General features: G+C 50.6%; 3 protein-coding genes across 3 annotated transcripts; 1 reads left to right on the top strand and 2 right to left on the bottom strand.

The window, feature by feature from the left end:
• Nucleotides 1-1,227: 1,227 nt before the first annotated feature.
• Nucleotides 1,228-2,844, bottom strand: LOC101754420 (S-locus-specific glycoprotein S6-like). The gene has a single exon (XM_022828559.1). It carries the CDS (start codon nt 2,812-2,814, stop codon nt 1,228-1,230), a length of 1,587 nt encoding a protein of 528 aa, XP_022684294.1. The 5' UTR covers nt 2,815-2,844.
• A 1,580-nt stretch (nt 2,845-4,424) lies between these two features.
• LOC101754027 (receptor-like serine/threonine-protein kinase SD1-8) lies at nt 4,425-7,827 on the bottom strand. The gene is made up of 6 exons (XM_004978206.4): nt 6,418-7,827; nt 6,107-6,258; nt 5,643-5,859; nt 5,308-5,539; nt 4,956-5,088; nt 4,425-4,866 (listed from the first exon to the last, which is right to left on the bottom strand). The coding sequence occupies exons 1-6, from the start codon at nt 7,823-7,825 to the stop codon at nt 4,546-4,548; spliced, it is 2,463 nt and encodes an 820-aa protein (XP_004978263.4). The 5' UTR covers nt 7,826-7,827; the 3' UTR covers nt 4,425-4,545.
• A 2,176-nt stretch (nt 7,828-10,003) lies between these two features.
• On the top strand, nt 10,004-13,455 carry LOC101753609 (receptor-like serine/threonine-protein kinase SD1-8). Its single transcript, XM_022828679.1, has 7 exons — nt 10,004-11,291; nt 11,417-11,554; nt 11,677-11,807; nt 11,893-12,115; nt 12,220-12,454; nt 12,571-12,703; nt 12,788-13,455. Exons 1-7 carry the CDS (start codon nt 10,004-10,006, stop codon nt 13,100-13,102), a joined length of 2,463 nt encoding a protein of 820 aa, XP_022684414.1. The 3' UTR covers nt 13,103-13,455.
• The last annotated feature ends 1,902 nt before the right edge of the window (nt 13,456-15,357 follow it).

Below are 15,357 nucleotides of genomic sequence, written 5' to 3'. Positions count from 1 at the left end.
GATTCTTGGCACAGGATGCTCCAGATACATCGGTCGTCCCCTTTGAGCGACCATCGGCTGCGCGATTTCCAGAGGTAGGAAAACGAAGACCCACATTTAGATCTCATATTCTTTTTATACTCACAAATGCTTCCCTTTCCCTTCTCCAGGAGGCTGGCCCAAGCACCTTACCGGCTATTACCAGAGAGCCGATTATTGTTGAATTTTCTCCCTCTAATGAATTACCACCACCGATTCCTAAGACGGGAGTAGCAATCCTGCCAACCCAGGCAGAAGAGATACGTTTCAAAGAGGTAAGGGTCTTCTATCTCTACCAGCCGATTTCTTGCTTCTGTCGGCTAAAACATTTTTTTCCCACTTCTCTACAGGAACAGGACACGCCAAACAACAGCCTCTTCTCTTTTGCAATTGCGGTCTCCGATGATGAGGAAGTTGCATCATGCTAGATAACCTTGAGCTTAATACCAGAAGAGATCCGCGCCAAGATCCAAAACATGCGAGCCCTCCTCCAGGAAAACGTCAGCCGATTGGTGGAGGATGCCGAACCGATATGACGAGTATTCAACGAGATCAAAGGCCAAGTCCCAAAAGATGCAGAAGAGGCTCTCACACTCGCAGCGTACATCGAAACCATGCGGGTTCCAGTGTTTAGAGCCTTGCGACATATGGCCAATCGTGCTAAACTGGAGAAGGTGCGTCAAGAAGAAGAATCTTACAAGCACTGTGCGCAAGAGGTACACCGGCGGATTGGCATCCTTGAGATCTCCCGTCCGAGCATCATCAGTACAATAGACCTGCTCAAACGGCGTAGAGCAGAACTTGCCAAAGAAATGGAACAAGTCGTGAAAGCTATCGCCGCCAAAGAGAAGAAGCTTGAAGACCTTCCAACTGTCATTGTCGATTTGAAATAAGAAAGGCAGACCCTCGCTCATGAGGCCATCCGTCTCCATCGTAACATGCCAGAAATCCCAGGGTCGGTCGATGACGATCGGCGAGTGTTGAATGCGGCCGACCAGGTTCGCTTGCGAGCAATCGAGGCCATAAACAATCTCCTCGGATAGTTGTACTGAACTTAAACGGCCTTTGAATATCTTGTATAACATTGACACTTTTGACGTTTCTATCTTTAATACGAATATGAACAGCTTTTCCCGCAACCTTTTGACTCAACGGTCACTTGCTTTAAATGCCCTCCTTTTACTAACCGTTGTCCGTCGTCATCTTGTTCTATAAATACGAGTTCTTTGCATTCCCTCCAAAGGCATTCACATAGCACCCATTAAACTCGCCCCCTGTAAACACTTCCAAGTCTTTGATCAGGCAACCCAAATAGCTTCCTCCTCTTCTGTCAATTAGGTACAAGGTTAACTCTTTCATTCTTCGACGACGCTTCCTAACCACAACCAGGATCAACAAAGCAATAAGAATCGCGACAACGGCAGCCGCAGATGCACCAGCAACCACCGCAGTGGGAAACTGCCGAGACGACGACGAGGGCGAGGACGGCGGCGGCAGCGGGAGCTCAATCTTGGCCAACCTCAAATACATATCCTGGCCTTGGTCGACGTACCGAAGATCCACAATATCATCCGTCCACATGACGCAACCGCTGCCGCCGCCGCCGCCGCCCCGGATGTCAGCCGCGGCGTAGGCCAAGCACGAACAGTTGGCGAGGCACCTGGCCCTGCATTCGTCGACGGTGATGCTCTTGTCCACCGTCGCGTTGTGCGTGTCGGGGAGCTTCACCGCGTGCAGCAAGAGGAAACCATCCGTCGTCCGCCCGCCGCCACAGTCCAGCTTCACGTTTCGCCGGCATCCGCCGGAGGTATCCTTCATGTTCCACGCTGATGGCGACGCCGGGCTGAACCCCTTGAGGCAGCTGCAGAACGACGTCGCCGCCGCACTGGAGTTGCACAGACCAAACGCCCCGCACTTGCCGTAGACGTCGCAGACATCCCTGGGGCCCTGGTAGTAGGTCTGCCATGCCTGGGTTTTTGCGTCCCACACCAGGCGCTTGACCATGCCGGTGTCCGTCAACACGACATAGGTTGGGGCCGAGCCGGGTTTCACAATGTAGCCGTAGGTTACCTGCCGCCAGTTGATCTCCATCCGATACTCGATCAAGCTCGAGTACGACAATACCTCCGGGATGCCGCTGAACCACAGGCCGTTCCACGGGCCCGTGCGGAACGTCTTGGCGTTGCCTTGCCACACGACATTGTCGGGGAGGCCGCCAGTGGTGTCCAGCACCCGGCGGTAGGCCCCCAGCGACGGGTCGTCCGCGGAACGCCACGACGTGAGGTGCCACTCGGCTCCGCTCCAGAAGTCGTTGCCCACCTTCATGCCGGATAGCAACACGTTCGACGGGTAGTCGAAAGAATGCCACAACATGGTAGTGCTGCCCCGGTTGCGGAGGACGAGGTCGCCGGAGTTAATGAGCTGGGCCTCCACCGGCGAGTTGCTGGTGGAGTTCGACGACCACACGATCTGGCCGGAGCTGTCTAGCAGGAGGAGGCTCCCAGCGTCGCTGACCATGAGCACGCCGGAGTTGTCGTTGACGGGGCGGCCACGGTTGGCCACCCAGCAGACGGCGTCTATGGACACGGAGAACCAGATGCCGAGGTACCTCTTGGTTGACACCCCGGGGGAGAAGAAACCCATGGTGAATGCGCCATCGGCGGAGACAAGCGTCTCGTTGTCAGTGATGTTGCGGCCCTTGCTGAACGTGTCGGCAACGGCTCCGGCCGCGAAGGCTCTGGGAGGAAGTAGTAGGAAGAACGAGAGGAGGAGGAGGTAGCTGCAGGTTGCTTCCATTGTTGAGGATGGCTATTGCATGCTCATCGGGCCGTGGATATGAAAGGAAGGTTAGAGCTGCACGCATGGTTCGGTGCTTCCTACCTTATGTCAGCCTTTTTCTTTTCTTTTTTTTTTTGGCAAAGAAAGGCTATGTATGAGCTTGCTATATATTGTATTTAGCTCAAGGTGGTGTTAGAGGCAAAGAGATTATCAAAGTTTGAGGCCTAGCTAACACATTCTTTTAAGACAATAAAATGAGTCAAGTTTTGGGTGAAGAGGAATTAGTGCATTAATTAGATCCATCCTAAAGCTCGCTAGGTCAAAATTTGACCTTTTGCACCTTTTTTTTATTGTTATCCTCATCCGCCCTAAGAGAGATGATTTTGGATGTCTAAAATTTGCAACTGGAATTGCAAGTCAATTGCCTACTTGCAATTCTTTGAAGGCAGCTCACAGTTTGTTCCAACGTATACATTCTATTCTTTTATGTTGTGTGAGCCTGTTCAAGTAACAAGAACAGATCAGTGATTGAGGTATTACGATTGACAATTGGAAGTCAACTTGTTTGGTTGCCTTTTGTTTATTCGACTTGATTGGCTTCGCTTTGTTGAAAATGCTTGAGAAGATCATGGTGGTGCTCAAGCTCACTCTCATGTGGTGGATGCATGGCACCACGTCCTGTCGTGATGGTGGAATATCAATGGCGCGGCCTTACTCTGACCAGTACTTTGTTTTTCGAAAAGTTAGCTGGAGCGTTGTCATATCATATAAGAAGAAGTAGTTTCGAAATTACATAGAGTTTATCACATAAATTAAGGCACAAACTCGGGCACCCAATAGGAATCACACTAATCATAGAAACTAAGTTGCACGACCCGGAGCACTTGTCGGAGCTTCAGTGGTGCATCCAGATCGGTCTCCTTTGCGCGCAGAGATCGCCTGGCGATCGCATCAAGGTGGCGAGCCTGCGCGCGAATTTGGAACGATGATGACCGCGGGCTCGGCTAAAAAAAGTACATACACGCCGAAGGCCCATAATACTGTGGTTCATCCCGGCCTGTTAGTAAGTGGATGCTGATGGGCCTATTTTTACCGTAGGTTAGATCGGCCGGCCTACATACACTTCAGCGGATAGCCCGCGTTGGTCGCGCATTTGGTCAGAAGTCAGAAAGAAAGTCAACTGCTTTGTCTCGCTGTCTTCCTCTTCATGACTGCAGCACAGACACAAAGTCACTAACCCCAAGAAAGTTGACCTCCATTTGTGGATCTGATCGACATGGCAGTGGATGAGTGGAACATTTTGTATTCACAGTAGCAGACTTGCAAACACGTTGAAGATTGACTCTCATGTCAACGGTCAACCAGTAGAAAATAATGCAGTGTAAAAAAAAACATGAGCTCTGTCGTAATACTCAAGCAACATGAATCCATAACGCAAGAAAGAAGGATCAGTACGGCTTCACGTCATTTTTTAGGCTACTAGTGTAGAATGCTAATTACTCCCTCCGTCCTAAATTGTAGATCGTTTTAGATTTTTTAATACGCAAAATGCATCTAAATATGTCTAGATGCATACAAATATTTATGAACTACGAACCAAAACAATCTACATTTCAAATGGAGGGAAATAATCAGAGGACGGATCCACAACACGGTAATCAGAGGACGGATCCAACTCACAGATCAAAATTTGACCACCACACCTGCGGCCATGTGGTCCCCTGTCCAGTCAGCTTCGGGCTGGGCTTGCTAAGTGAGATAGATGGAGTCGCCTTGTGCGCCAGACGCGTCCTCCTGCGTCGAGAGGTTGGCTTCGCGGAGAGGAGACGACGCGGCCATGCCGTCGATCACCTGCCTATCCGACTGGCGGATCCGTGAACTGCTGCTGTTCGTCGTCAGCATCGCGACTACTTCAGCCATGGATGTCCTGTCGGCCGGCGATTGCTGCACGCAGAGGAGACCGATCTGCACGCATCTCTCCAGCTCAAGGAGAGTCTCAGGCTCCGGTTGGGCCACGGCTGCGTCGAGGAGGTCCTCCTTGATCTTATGTTGATTCCAAGATTCCTGGGCCTGCAAAAAAATGCAGCAAAGTTAAGATCGATTCGTAAACAGAGGGGATTTTAACTTCTTGCAGAATTTCTTGTTAGCAGTATGCTCACATCGGAAATGAGCGTTGGGCTGGCATTGTTCCTTTGGCCACTGATGATCTCTAGCAGGACGACTCCGAAGCTATACACGTCACACTTCAGTGTCAAGCGCCCATGCGCTGCGTACTCTGGAGCCGTGTATCCCCTTCATCAGTTAGTAGTTAACACAAACACACGTCAGTTTTTTTTAATACGTCCACAAATGGAACAACTTAAAAGGAAGCCATATGCTTAGGAAGCAACTGCATCCTAGTTAACTAACGTCATATGCATGTTTATTGCAATCTTTAGTGTTGAATCTTAGTAAATCTGCTGCATTTGGATTGAAACATTAGGAGACAGGAGGTAAAGGTTTCAGTCATACGCTGTTTGTACTTGTGTCGGATTTGTTTGGCCATCGACGAACACTTTCGCTGTTCCAAAATCTGCAATCTTGGCTCTCCAATTGTCGTCTAAAAGTATGTTGGATGGTTTCAGGTCCCTGTGTATCACTTCCTTGCTTAGTCCATGAAGATAAGCAACCCCTTTGGCAACTCCTACAATGATTTCTAGCCTCTTCTCCCAATTCAACAATGCGCGGCGTGTGCGATCGCTTGCTGTCAGTCCCATCAATAGCATATGAGCGCTTTTGAAGCGGCAAAAGATTAATGGCTATACAACATATTAATAATACGTGCAGTGCAAGAAAATGGTAAGTACCAAATATGTAAATGTTCAAACTCCTGTTCTTCATGTACTCGTAGACTAGTATGCGCTCATTTCCTTCCTTGCAATAAGCAAGGAGCTGAGCAAGATTTTCATGCTTGAGATTTGACATCACTTTCACTTCTCTCATGAAAATTTCACTGCCGTCGTCGGTAGCAGAAGACTGTGTGAGCTTCTTTACAGCAACCTTTCTACCATCAGGTAAATTCCCCTGGTGATTGTACAATTATGCCATGTTGTCAAGCTCTTAAAACTTCTAACTTTTTCTATACTTGAAAGCATGAGGGTATGATGCTATATCTCTAATAACTTCTAAGTATTGTTTTTTTGAACGGACGGCAAAAGCTTTGCCAAATTTTTATTAGGAGGAAAAAAAGTTACAAACCAAAAAAGCAAAAAGTGCTACAACTAACTTCTAAGTATTTCTATGACATTATTGAACAAATTTTAACACTGACCTCAAAGACGACGCTGAATCCTCCTCGACCAATGGTATTGTGTATGGAGAAATCATTTGTAACCTTCTTCAGAAAAGACAGTTCAACAGACTGGACGGTTGGAGCAGGACTGCCCTGTCCAATAGAAGGTTGGGACGGAGCAGCACTGTGCCCTTCAGTAGAAGGGACAGTGGAAGAATTATGAAAAACTGCAAACACTCGACATATAGAGGATAATGTTAGAATACTGAACAGTTGCCTTTCTTTTGGTAATGTTAACAGTTCCAAGTTGAAATAATAAAAGGGAAATCCAAACAAAGATTAGAAAGTACCTGAGATTATAGGTTTCCGGCGCCTCCTTATCACAAATAGGGCAACCAAAATAATGAGAACAACGGCGACGGTCGCTGCTGATGCACCAACAACCGGCGCAGTAGGAAATGGCCGCCGTGGCGAGGGCGCCGGGAGCTCAGACTTGGCCAGCCTCAGGTACAGATCCTGCCCTTTGTCCACGTACCGAAGATCGATGATATCATCCCTCCACATGACGCAGCCGCTACGGACATCCCCACCCTGGATGTCCGCGGCGGCGTAGGCCACGCACGAACAGTCGGCGAGGCACCTCGCCATGCAATCCTCCACCGTGGTGCTCATGTTCACCGTCGCGTTGTGTGTGTCCGGAAGCTTCACCCCACGCACTAGCAAGAAACCATCCGTCGTCGTCCCGTTGGCACAGTCCAGCTTCACTTTTCGCCGGCATCCGCCCGAGGTATCCCTCAACGACCACGCCGACGGCGACGCGGGGTTGAACCCCGTTAGGCAGTTGCAGAACGACTTCGCGGCCGCGCCGGCGTCGCACAGGCCGAACGCCCCGCACTTGCCGTAGGCGTCGCAGACGTCCCTCGGCCCCTGGAAGAAGGTCTGCCACATCCGGGTGCCCGCGTCCCACACCAGGCGCTCGGCCATGCCGGTCTCCGTCAGCACGACACGACTCAGGGGAGCGCCGGGCTTAGCAGTGTAGCCATAGGATATCTCCCCCGGGCTCGTCGTCACCTGGCGCGTGACCAAGTCCATGTACGTCGTAACCTCCGGAACGCCGCTGAACCACCGGCCGTTCCACGGGCCAGTGCGGTAAGTCCTGACATGGCCCTGCAATACGATGAGGTCGGGTAGCCCGCTCGTGTCCAGCACGCGGTGGTAGGCTCCCGGCGACGGGTCATCGCCGGAACGCCACGACGTGAGGTACCACTCGGCGCCGGTCCATATGTTCTTGCCCAGCTTCATGCCGGACAGCAAGGTGTTCGACGGGTGATCGAACGATTGCCACAGGATGGTGCTGCTGCCTCGATCGTGCACGACCAGGTTGCCGTTGTCAAGCAGCTGAGCCTCCGCTGAAGAGGCGCCGCTCGAGTTCGTCGACCACACGATCTGGCCCCCGCCATCTAGCAGGAGAAGGCTTCCCGTGTTGCTGATCACCAGCACGCCAGAGTTGCTATTGATGGGGCGGTCACCGTTTGCCACCCAGCAGACGGCGTCGTCGGATACGGAGAACCAGATGCCGAGGTATCTCTTAGTTGACACCCCGGGAGAGAAGAAACCCAAGGTGAATGTCCCGTCGGCTGAGACGAGCGTCTCGCTGTCGGTGATGTTGCGGCCCGTGCCGATCGTGTCGGCGACGCCGGCGGCGAAGGCTATGGGAGAAAGTAGCATGAACGAGAGGAGGAGAAGGTGGCTGCACATTGTTGCACCCATGGTTTTGGATTTGAGAATTGAGATAGCTCTTGCGCGTCGAGCTGGATAGGTGAAAGAAAGGTCAGAGCTCCATTCATGCCTTCATGCATCGCTCACCATTTCGGATATATAGCTTAAAATTTTGGATGAATTAGCTGGTGAGCCAAGAGATCGCGTGAATTTGAAACTCACCTGGCTACCAAACGCTATTTTTCTCTTTTTTCTAAAAAGTTTTGGTTGAAGAGGAAGCGATGTGCACTTAACTCAATCAAGAAGCTAGGTAAAACTTTGACTTGGTCATGTTTGATTTCTAGCCTATTGCGTAAGATTGAAGACCATACTTGTTTAGGATATTACAAGTGCCAATCAGAACTGCTATTTCAACTGTCTACTTGCAATTTTGTACCCAACCTGTTTGTTTTACATTCTACATTTCTATTCGATACGCCCGTTCAAACTTCAAATAAGATAAAATAGCTCAGTGATTGAGATAAAAATAGGATGAACGAATTAATTCAGTCAACTTTTTTGGTTGGTTTTTTATTTATCATCTTTATTACATAATCCGATGGGATAAAAAATATAATCCATTTAGAATTGTGCTAAGCCATACTTCTTTATCCTTGACCATAAATATTTAAAGTTTTATATAGATCCACAACACAACACTAATCTTTATCCAGTTAGGATCGATTTTAGTTAGCAATTACTCTATATACTTTTCATCCATATTCATAGTGCTTTCTTCATTTTGCATCATACCTTCATATGTACTTGATTTGCTATGTATTTAATACAATCCTTAGTTTAAGCTAGCTATGTGTTCAACATGGAATCGGTATTCTCATCACATCATGTGTACATGTACATATGGTCTTGTGACATAATTCATGCACATATACCTCAAGTTACTATTTTTATATTTAAACAATAAAAATAGATAATGTAGGATTATATATTGGTGTACTTTGGATTTTTTGATAATGGCGTACGTAACATCCCATTTTTAGGCCATTTTAAATTTTGCAAAATACAAGCCTTTTGAAAAAATTCCACAAATGGCAACTAATTTTCCTAACTAGAGAATAGCTATAATCAATTTCCAAACAAACTCTTGCATTTTTACCACATTGTGTGTGTTGCCAGGATGAAAGCCTACCCTTGGGCTTGATCTTGTTGTGAGGAGCCAGAAGGCGATGCCGGTGAGAACTCCAGCAAAGCGCGCCGCCTCCCCTGTCTTCCCAGCGGAGCGCCATCTGGCTCTAGCTGACATGGCCGCCACGTGGCCTACTGCTACTGGCCAGCTCGGCCCACTGGCCTGTCTACCCTGCCACCTCACTTCCTCCCTTGTCCCTGCAAGTCCACCGGACAGCCCTCACATCCCGGGACCCTGGACCATGGGTCCACCTTCTCAATTGACATCAACCTTATTTGGTGTCACCTGTCAATCCAATTTTCTTAATTGACTTGACTCCATCAGAAGTCTTGCATAGTTGCATGTGCCGCTTGCATATCCTTTTTCAAATGGATGATCCCAAGAGACATTACTTCTTGGAAGTTTCACCTTCAGTTAGGTATTTTCTGCTATTGATTTCCCCCGGTTTGAAGGCAGTGTCTACATGTTAAACTTATGCAGAGTGCAATTCTGACCTAACGCTAACCGACCAATCATACATCAGGTCAGCTACTCGTATAGATTTTTCAGTACAATTTTAAAAGATTGGAACCAGTAAAAATGAGTTGTGAGTCTTAAGATGATTGTGCTATGCTGCTAGCCAACTATCTCACCATTAAAAGAATTTAGGCTGATGTCAGTTATGAGAAGTCAAGAATTCAAGATACTCGGGTGTGACAAAGCCCTGACCCATATCCGACCCGATCAGAACTATTGTTGTGCAACTTCCGTTTGGATGCTCCAAGAGCCAGATTAGGCTACAATGGCGACAGAAAAATCTAGGGTATAAAACTTCTCGGATTGGCTCTTAGCCTGTTAATCTGCTATTGGTGTATGTGCATAATAAGAAGCTTAGGCAGTAGGTCACTAGCTCTGTGTATACTATTGGCTTCGAAGATTAATTGCTGTTGTGGTTGTGGATTCCTTCTTGTATATTGCACTGCACGCCATCACGGACATCGAGACATATATGTGCCGCTCATCCCCAACATACGAGTGGTTTATCTCAAGTCATGGCAAACAGCATTCTCCTGGTTCTCTTGCCTCTCTTCCTCGTTCTCACAGCTCTTTCTGCCAATGCTGCGTCTGATATCCTCAGTAAGGGCCGCAACATCACCGACGGCGACACGCTCGTGTCGGCCGGAGGGTCATTCAGCCTCGGCTTCTTCTCATCCGGGTTGCCAAACAAGAGATACCTTGGGATCTGGTTCTCTGTCTCCAAGGATGCTATCTGCTGGGTAGCCAACCGTGATCGGCCACTCGTCGACACTTCCGGGGTGCTGCTGATCACTGACGCAGGGAGTCTTCTCTTGCTCGACGGGTCCGGTCAAGTCGTGTGGTCATCGAACACGACTGGCGCCACCGCGCCAGCTTCGGCGTGGCTGCTCGAGTCGGGCAACCTCGTCGTGAGTGACCGGAGGAGCAGCGCCGTCATGTGGCAGTCGTTCGACCACCCGTCGAACACCTTGCTCCCCGGCATGAAGATCGGCAAGAACCTGTGGACCGGGGCCGTGTGGTACCTCTCGTCGTGGCGTTCGGCCGGTGACCCGTCGCCGGGGAGGTACCGGTACACGACCGACACGAGGGGCGTGCCCGAGAACGTCCTCTGGGACGGCGACGCCGAGAGGTACCGGACGGGTCCGTGGAACGGGCTGTGGTTCAGCGGCGTCCCGGAGATGATGACGTACTCGGACATGTTCACGTACGAGCTCACCGTCAGCTCCGGCGAGATCACGTACAGCTACGCCGCCAAGCCCGGCGCACCCTTCTCCCGGTTGCTGCTCACTGACGGCGGGGCGGTGCAGCGCCTGGTGTGGGACGCGAGCACGCGCGCGTGGAAGAGCTTCTTCCAGGGGCCGAGGGACGTCTGCGACGCGTACGGCAAGTGCGGCGCGTTCGGCGTGTGCGACGCCGGCGCGGCGTCCACGTCGTTCTGCAGCTGCGCCCGGGGGTTCAGCCCCGCGTCCCCCGCGGAGTGGAGGATGAGGGATGCCTCGAGCGGGTGCCGCCGGAACGTGACGCTGGACTGCGCCGGCAACGGGACGACGACGGACGGGTTCTTGCGGCTGCGAGGGGTGAAGCTCGCCGACACGAACAACGCGTCGGCCGACACGGGCGTGACGTTGGAGGAGTGCGGCGCGAGGTGCCTGGCCAACTGCTCCTGCGTGGCCTATGCTCCTGCGGACATCCGCGGAGGCGGCGCCGGGAGCGGCTGCATCATGTGGACGGACGGCCTTGTCGATCTACGATCCGTAGATGGAGGGCAAGACATCTACCTGAGGTCTGCAAAGTCTGAACTAGGTATGTCTACATCAAAACAGCTAGGCTGATTGCATCTGTTAACGTTCCTGCATTTCTCTGCTGCCGTTTTGACATCTGCTAGACAGATTTTGATTCTTGACACTCATTGTTCGGAAAACTGACAGATGTCATCAAACCACCCCGCCGGCCATTTCGTACTCCACTGGTGGTTGGTGCATCCATAGCTTCCATCGTTGTAATTCTCCTTGTTATTTTGATGATTTTCTTTCTGATCAGGAGATGCTTGAGACCTAGAATATCAGGTATTGTTGCAATCTGTTGCTTCCTTTATTTCAATATTGAACCACTAATACTTTCTTTTATTAAAAAAATGTGAATCTTCAGCTTGCAAGGCTAATCCACTGCATGTTGATCCGTGTTCCAGCTGCTCGCAGTATTCAGCCTATTCCTGCTCCGACTGTCCCTTCCGTTGAACTGTGTAGCATGAAGGCGGCGACAAACGATTTCCACAAACACAATATCATTGGCCGAGGTGGATTTGGCATCGTTTATGAGGTGAATATTTCGCTCGGCTTCACTATGTGAATACTTTTCTGTTCAAAGTCTATGCCATAACATGTAATAAGTATACAATCACCAGGGGTGCCTATCAGATGGGAAGAAGGTTGCCGTTAAGAGGCTGATTATACGGTCTTCGCATACCGGTGATGAATGCGAGAAGGCTTTCGATAGAGAAGTCGAACTGATGTCAAAGCTCAGGCATGGAAACCTTGTTCAGCTACTTGCTTACTGTAAGGATGGAAACGAGCGTCTACTGATCTACGAGTACATGAAGAATAGGAGCCTTAATTTCTATATACATGGTATGGGATGTAAATCTGCAATGCACTCTGTAGTGTGGAGATATATGGTTATAGTAAGCTCCTCTCAGTACAAAGTTCTCATTGCCTATGTATGGAACTGACAGGAAAAAACCCTGAACTCCGTGCTACTCTGAATTGGGAGCAAAGGCTGGAAATAATTATTGGGATTGCAGATGGCATTGCTTATCTTCACAAAGGACTAAACAAGGGAGTCATTCACAGGGATATAAAACCATCTAACATACTTTTGGATGGCAACTGGAGGCCAAAGGTAGCAGATTTTGGCACCGCAAAATCGTTCATTGAAGATCAGACAAACCCAACATTGTTTCAGACACCGTATGAGAGCTAATCCACTCTCCCCTTTCATGTATAATGTTCCATTATATATGTGCATTTATCATTTTTCTGTTATTTTTTCCAACATATGAACTGACAAGTTTGTGTTTACCAAGGGGGTATACAGCTCCAGAGTATGCAATGCAAGGGTACCTGACGCTGAAATGCGATGTGTACAGCTTCGGAGTTGTCCTGCTGGAGATAATAAGTGGTCCAAGGGATAGAACCATGCCACCACTCATTCTTGATGTGAGTATTACCGGTAACAAAAAAATTCTATAGCATGGTCCTTTTCTTTCAAGAAACAGGCATATTTTTGTTGCTCTTTTGCAGGCTTGGGAGTCATGGAATCAGAATAGGATCATGGATCTCCTCGATTCAGCTGTGAAAAAGCCTGAGCCTGATGAGCTCTTGCTTAAACTAGAGAGATGTGTCCAGATAGGCCTTCTCTGTGTGCAGCAACTGCCCGATGACAGGCCTACGATGTCCGCAGTGGTTACAATGTTAAACAGTGGAAGTCCAGAGATTAACCCGCCAAAAATGACAATGTTCAACAGAAGAACTGGATCACTTTTACACGACGCAGATTTCTCAAAGCAGGAAGCATCCAGCATTGGCACACATAGCATCACGGTCGATCTCACCTAATGACCTAAATGCCCATGTTGAGGGCAGATGGGGACAAGGGTGTATTTGTTATTTGTCAATTGGATCTAATCAGTTCACCATTACCAGGGTATGTCACTAATGTTGTGGACAAGCAAGCTGCTTGTCACCCTTTTTCTTTGGCGAATAGCTTGTTACTGCTCCCTTCTTCTATAAATATATGACGTTTAGGACAAACTAGTTAGTTCAAAAATTTATGGACGGAGGTAGTATTTACTAGCACTCATGCTGCCTGAAATTGGCATGTAGCTTTGTGCTGCTCTTTTACCCCTCCCCCCTTTGTACTGCATATGCTTCCTTCCTTTGTTTAGTTGCAGCGGTTTAGTTTCCTCAAATATTACTATGGCACAATTGATAATTTTTTATAATGGTAAATCTGTGAATTTATTGATGACATTTTATTAGAGAGAAAGTGACACCCAGTAGATGCAGCGCTGCTGTGCTTAGCAAAAAGGTGCAGTGTGGCAAGACCGCAAGAGAGACGAGAGCGCGCTTTCTATAACGTTTAAAAGGACAGGCCAAGCAAATTCAGGCCCAATATAGAGAGCCCATACACATAGGCTTCACACGGCCCATCCCATTGTTCTATTTCAGCCTTCACGGGCTGTAGGCTGTAGAGTCCTTTTGAGACCGAATCGGCCCAACTCTTGCTGAACAGAGAAGTAAAGTACTCTTGCTGTAGACTGTTGTAACAGAAAATGTCCCGTTTAATTTGGGCCTTTTCGGAATTCGCAAAACAAAACGATTCCGACCAACGGTCAATCTCCCAGCCTGATTCTATGTAGCCCGCTCGGATCACGATTCACGACTGCCGCTGCACGGCGGCCAAGAGGAAGAATCTCCATCTCTACGTGGTTGTGGACGACCAGGACAAGGCATACAGCGTGCATAACCTGGACGTCGCCGGTGCGGATCGACAGCCCGCGTCCCCGGATCCCGACCGCCTCCCGGAGCCTCTTTTCCTCCTAGAAGTTTCCCTGACGCCCGGACAGTTACCAGTTCGCGACCCTCAACGGCAAGATCATCGCCCTCCGACCGAATCGGCCGCTCACTCTCGTCCATGACGCCGAGACCGGGGCATGGCCATCGGCGCGCCCCCGCTCCCCCGCCTGCGCTTTCTGCTCATGGCTGCCTCACGGTACCTGCCGCCGGCCGGCTCTACACCGCCGGACCGCCGCGGTTGTCACTACGGGCCTCCTGCAGCCTTGTGGAAGAGCGCCTCCCATCCGTGCTATCAAGTTCCGTTGCCGTCGTCGCACAGCTCCAGCGTCCCACGCCACGCACACGCATGCGACGGTGGCGCGTGGCATGGGCCCTGTTAAGCGGGCAGGGACTCTCCGGTGACGCCTCTGCACGCCGTACCGCCCCGGGCGAGTGCTGGAACGTGTAGATCCGCTCGCCGGGGGCGCAGAACGGGAAGCGGGAATCCCAAGCGCCTCCGTGAGATGCGCGCGACAAGGAACGCCGGATTCGGGGGTGGACGGTATTTCATTTACCGTCCACCCCTTGGCCTCTCGTGTCCGTAGGATCAGACTCTTGCGGCCGAGATTGACGACGCGCGGCGCGGAGCTTCATCCAGGGAGAGAGAGCCGCGGGCATTGGGACCCCCGGACGTCGTGCTCTGCTCCGGCGGCCTTTGCTCTTCACCACGACGACAAAGAGCATGCAAAGGATGGATACGGAACTCGACCTCGAGGTTCAGGCGCCCAGCCGCAAGCTCGTCGCCATGAGCACGCATGCATTGCCTGTGCGCGCGGCCGTGTCCAACCCGTTTGTATGCGCGAGCAGCGCCACAGAGCACGCTGGCGCCGGAAGAGCTGACGCCGAACCGCCGCACGGCCGCGACGGCGTCGAGCCGGAACGCGCCCACCGCGCACCATCTTGCCGGGCCCCTCGCCGAGGATCGATCAAGACCTACCGTGTCCTACTAAAAGCAACGCCACAGTGCGCAGACAACCGACGTCAGTGTCATGCCTAGCCTAGGGAGGGACATGCCTAGGCCAAGGGGTGCGAGCCTAATGAGCGCACCTACAGCACGTTGCTCATGCATCATGGGCCCTGCAAGAACAAGAAGCTGGACAAGGCCGTCGAGGTGTAGGGGCTGGGATGAAGATGGAGGCGCTGGACGCCCGCGGTCATCACTCCGGGCCTCCGGTAGCCTTGTCGAAGAGCGCCTTCCACCCGTACTTCCAAGCTCATCCATTGCCATCGTCGCACAGTTTGAGCGCCCCGCGCCA

The sequence above is a fragment of the Setaria italica genome, chromosome VII (assembly GCF_000263155.2).
Source record: "Setaria italica strain Yugu1 chromosome VII, Setaria_italica_v2.0, whole genome shotgun sequence".
Classification (NCBI taxonomy): Eukaryota; Viridiplantae; Streptophyta; class Magnoliopsida; order Poales; family Poaceae; genus Setaria; species Setaria italica.
Note: the sequence above shows the minus strand (reverse complement) of the source record. Positions and strands in the feature narration are given on the sequence as shown.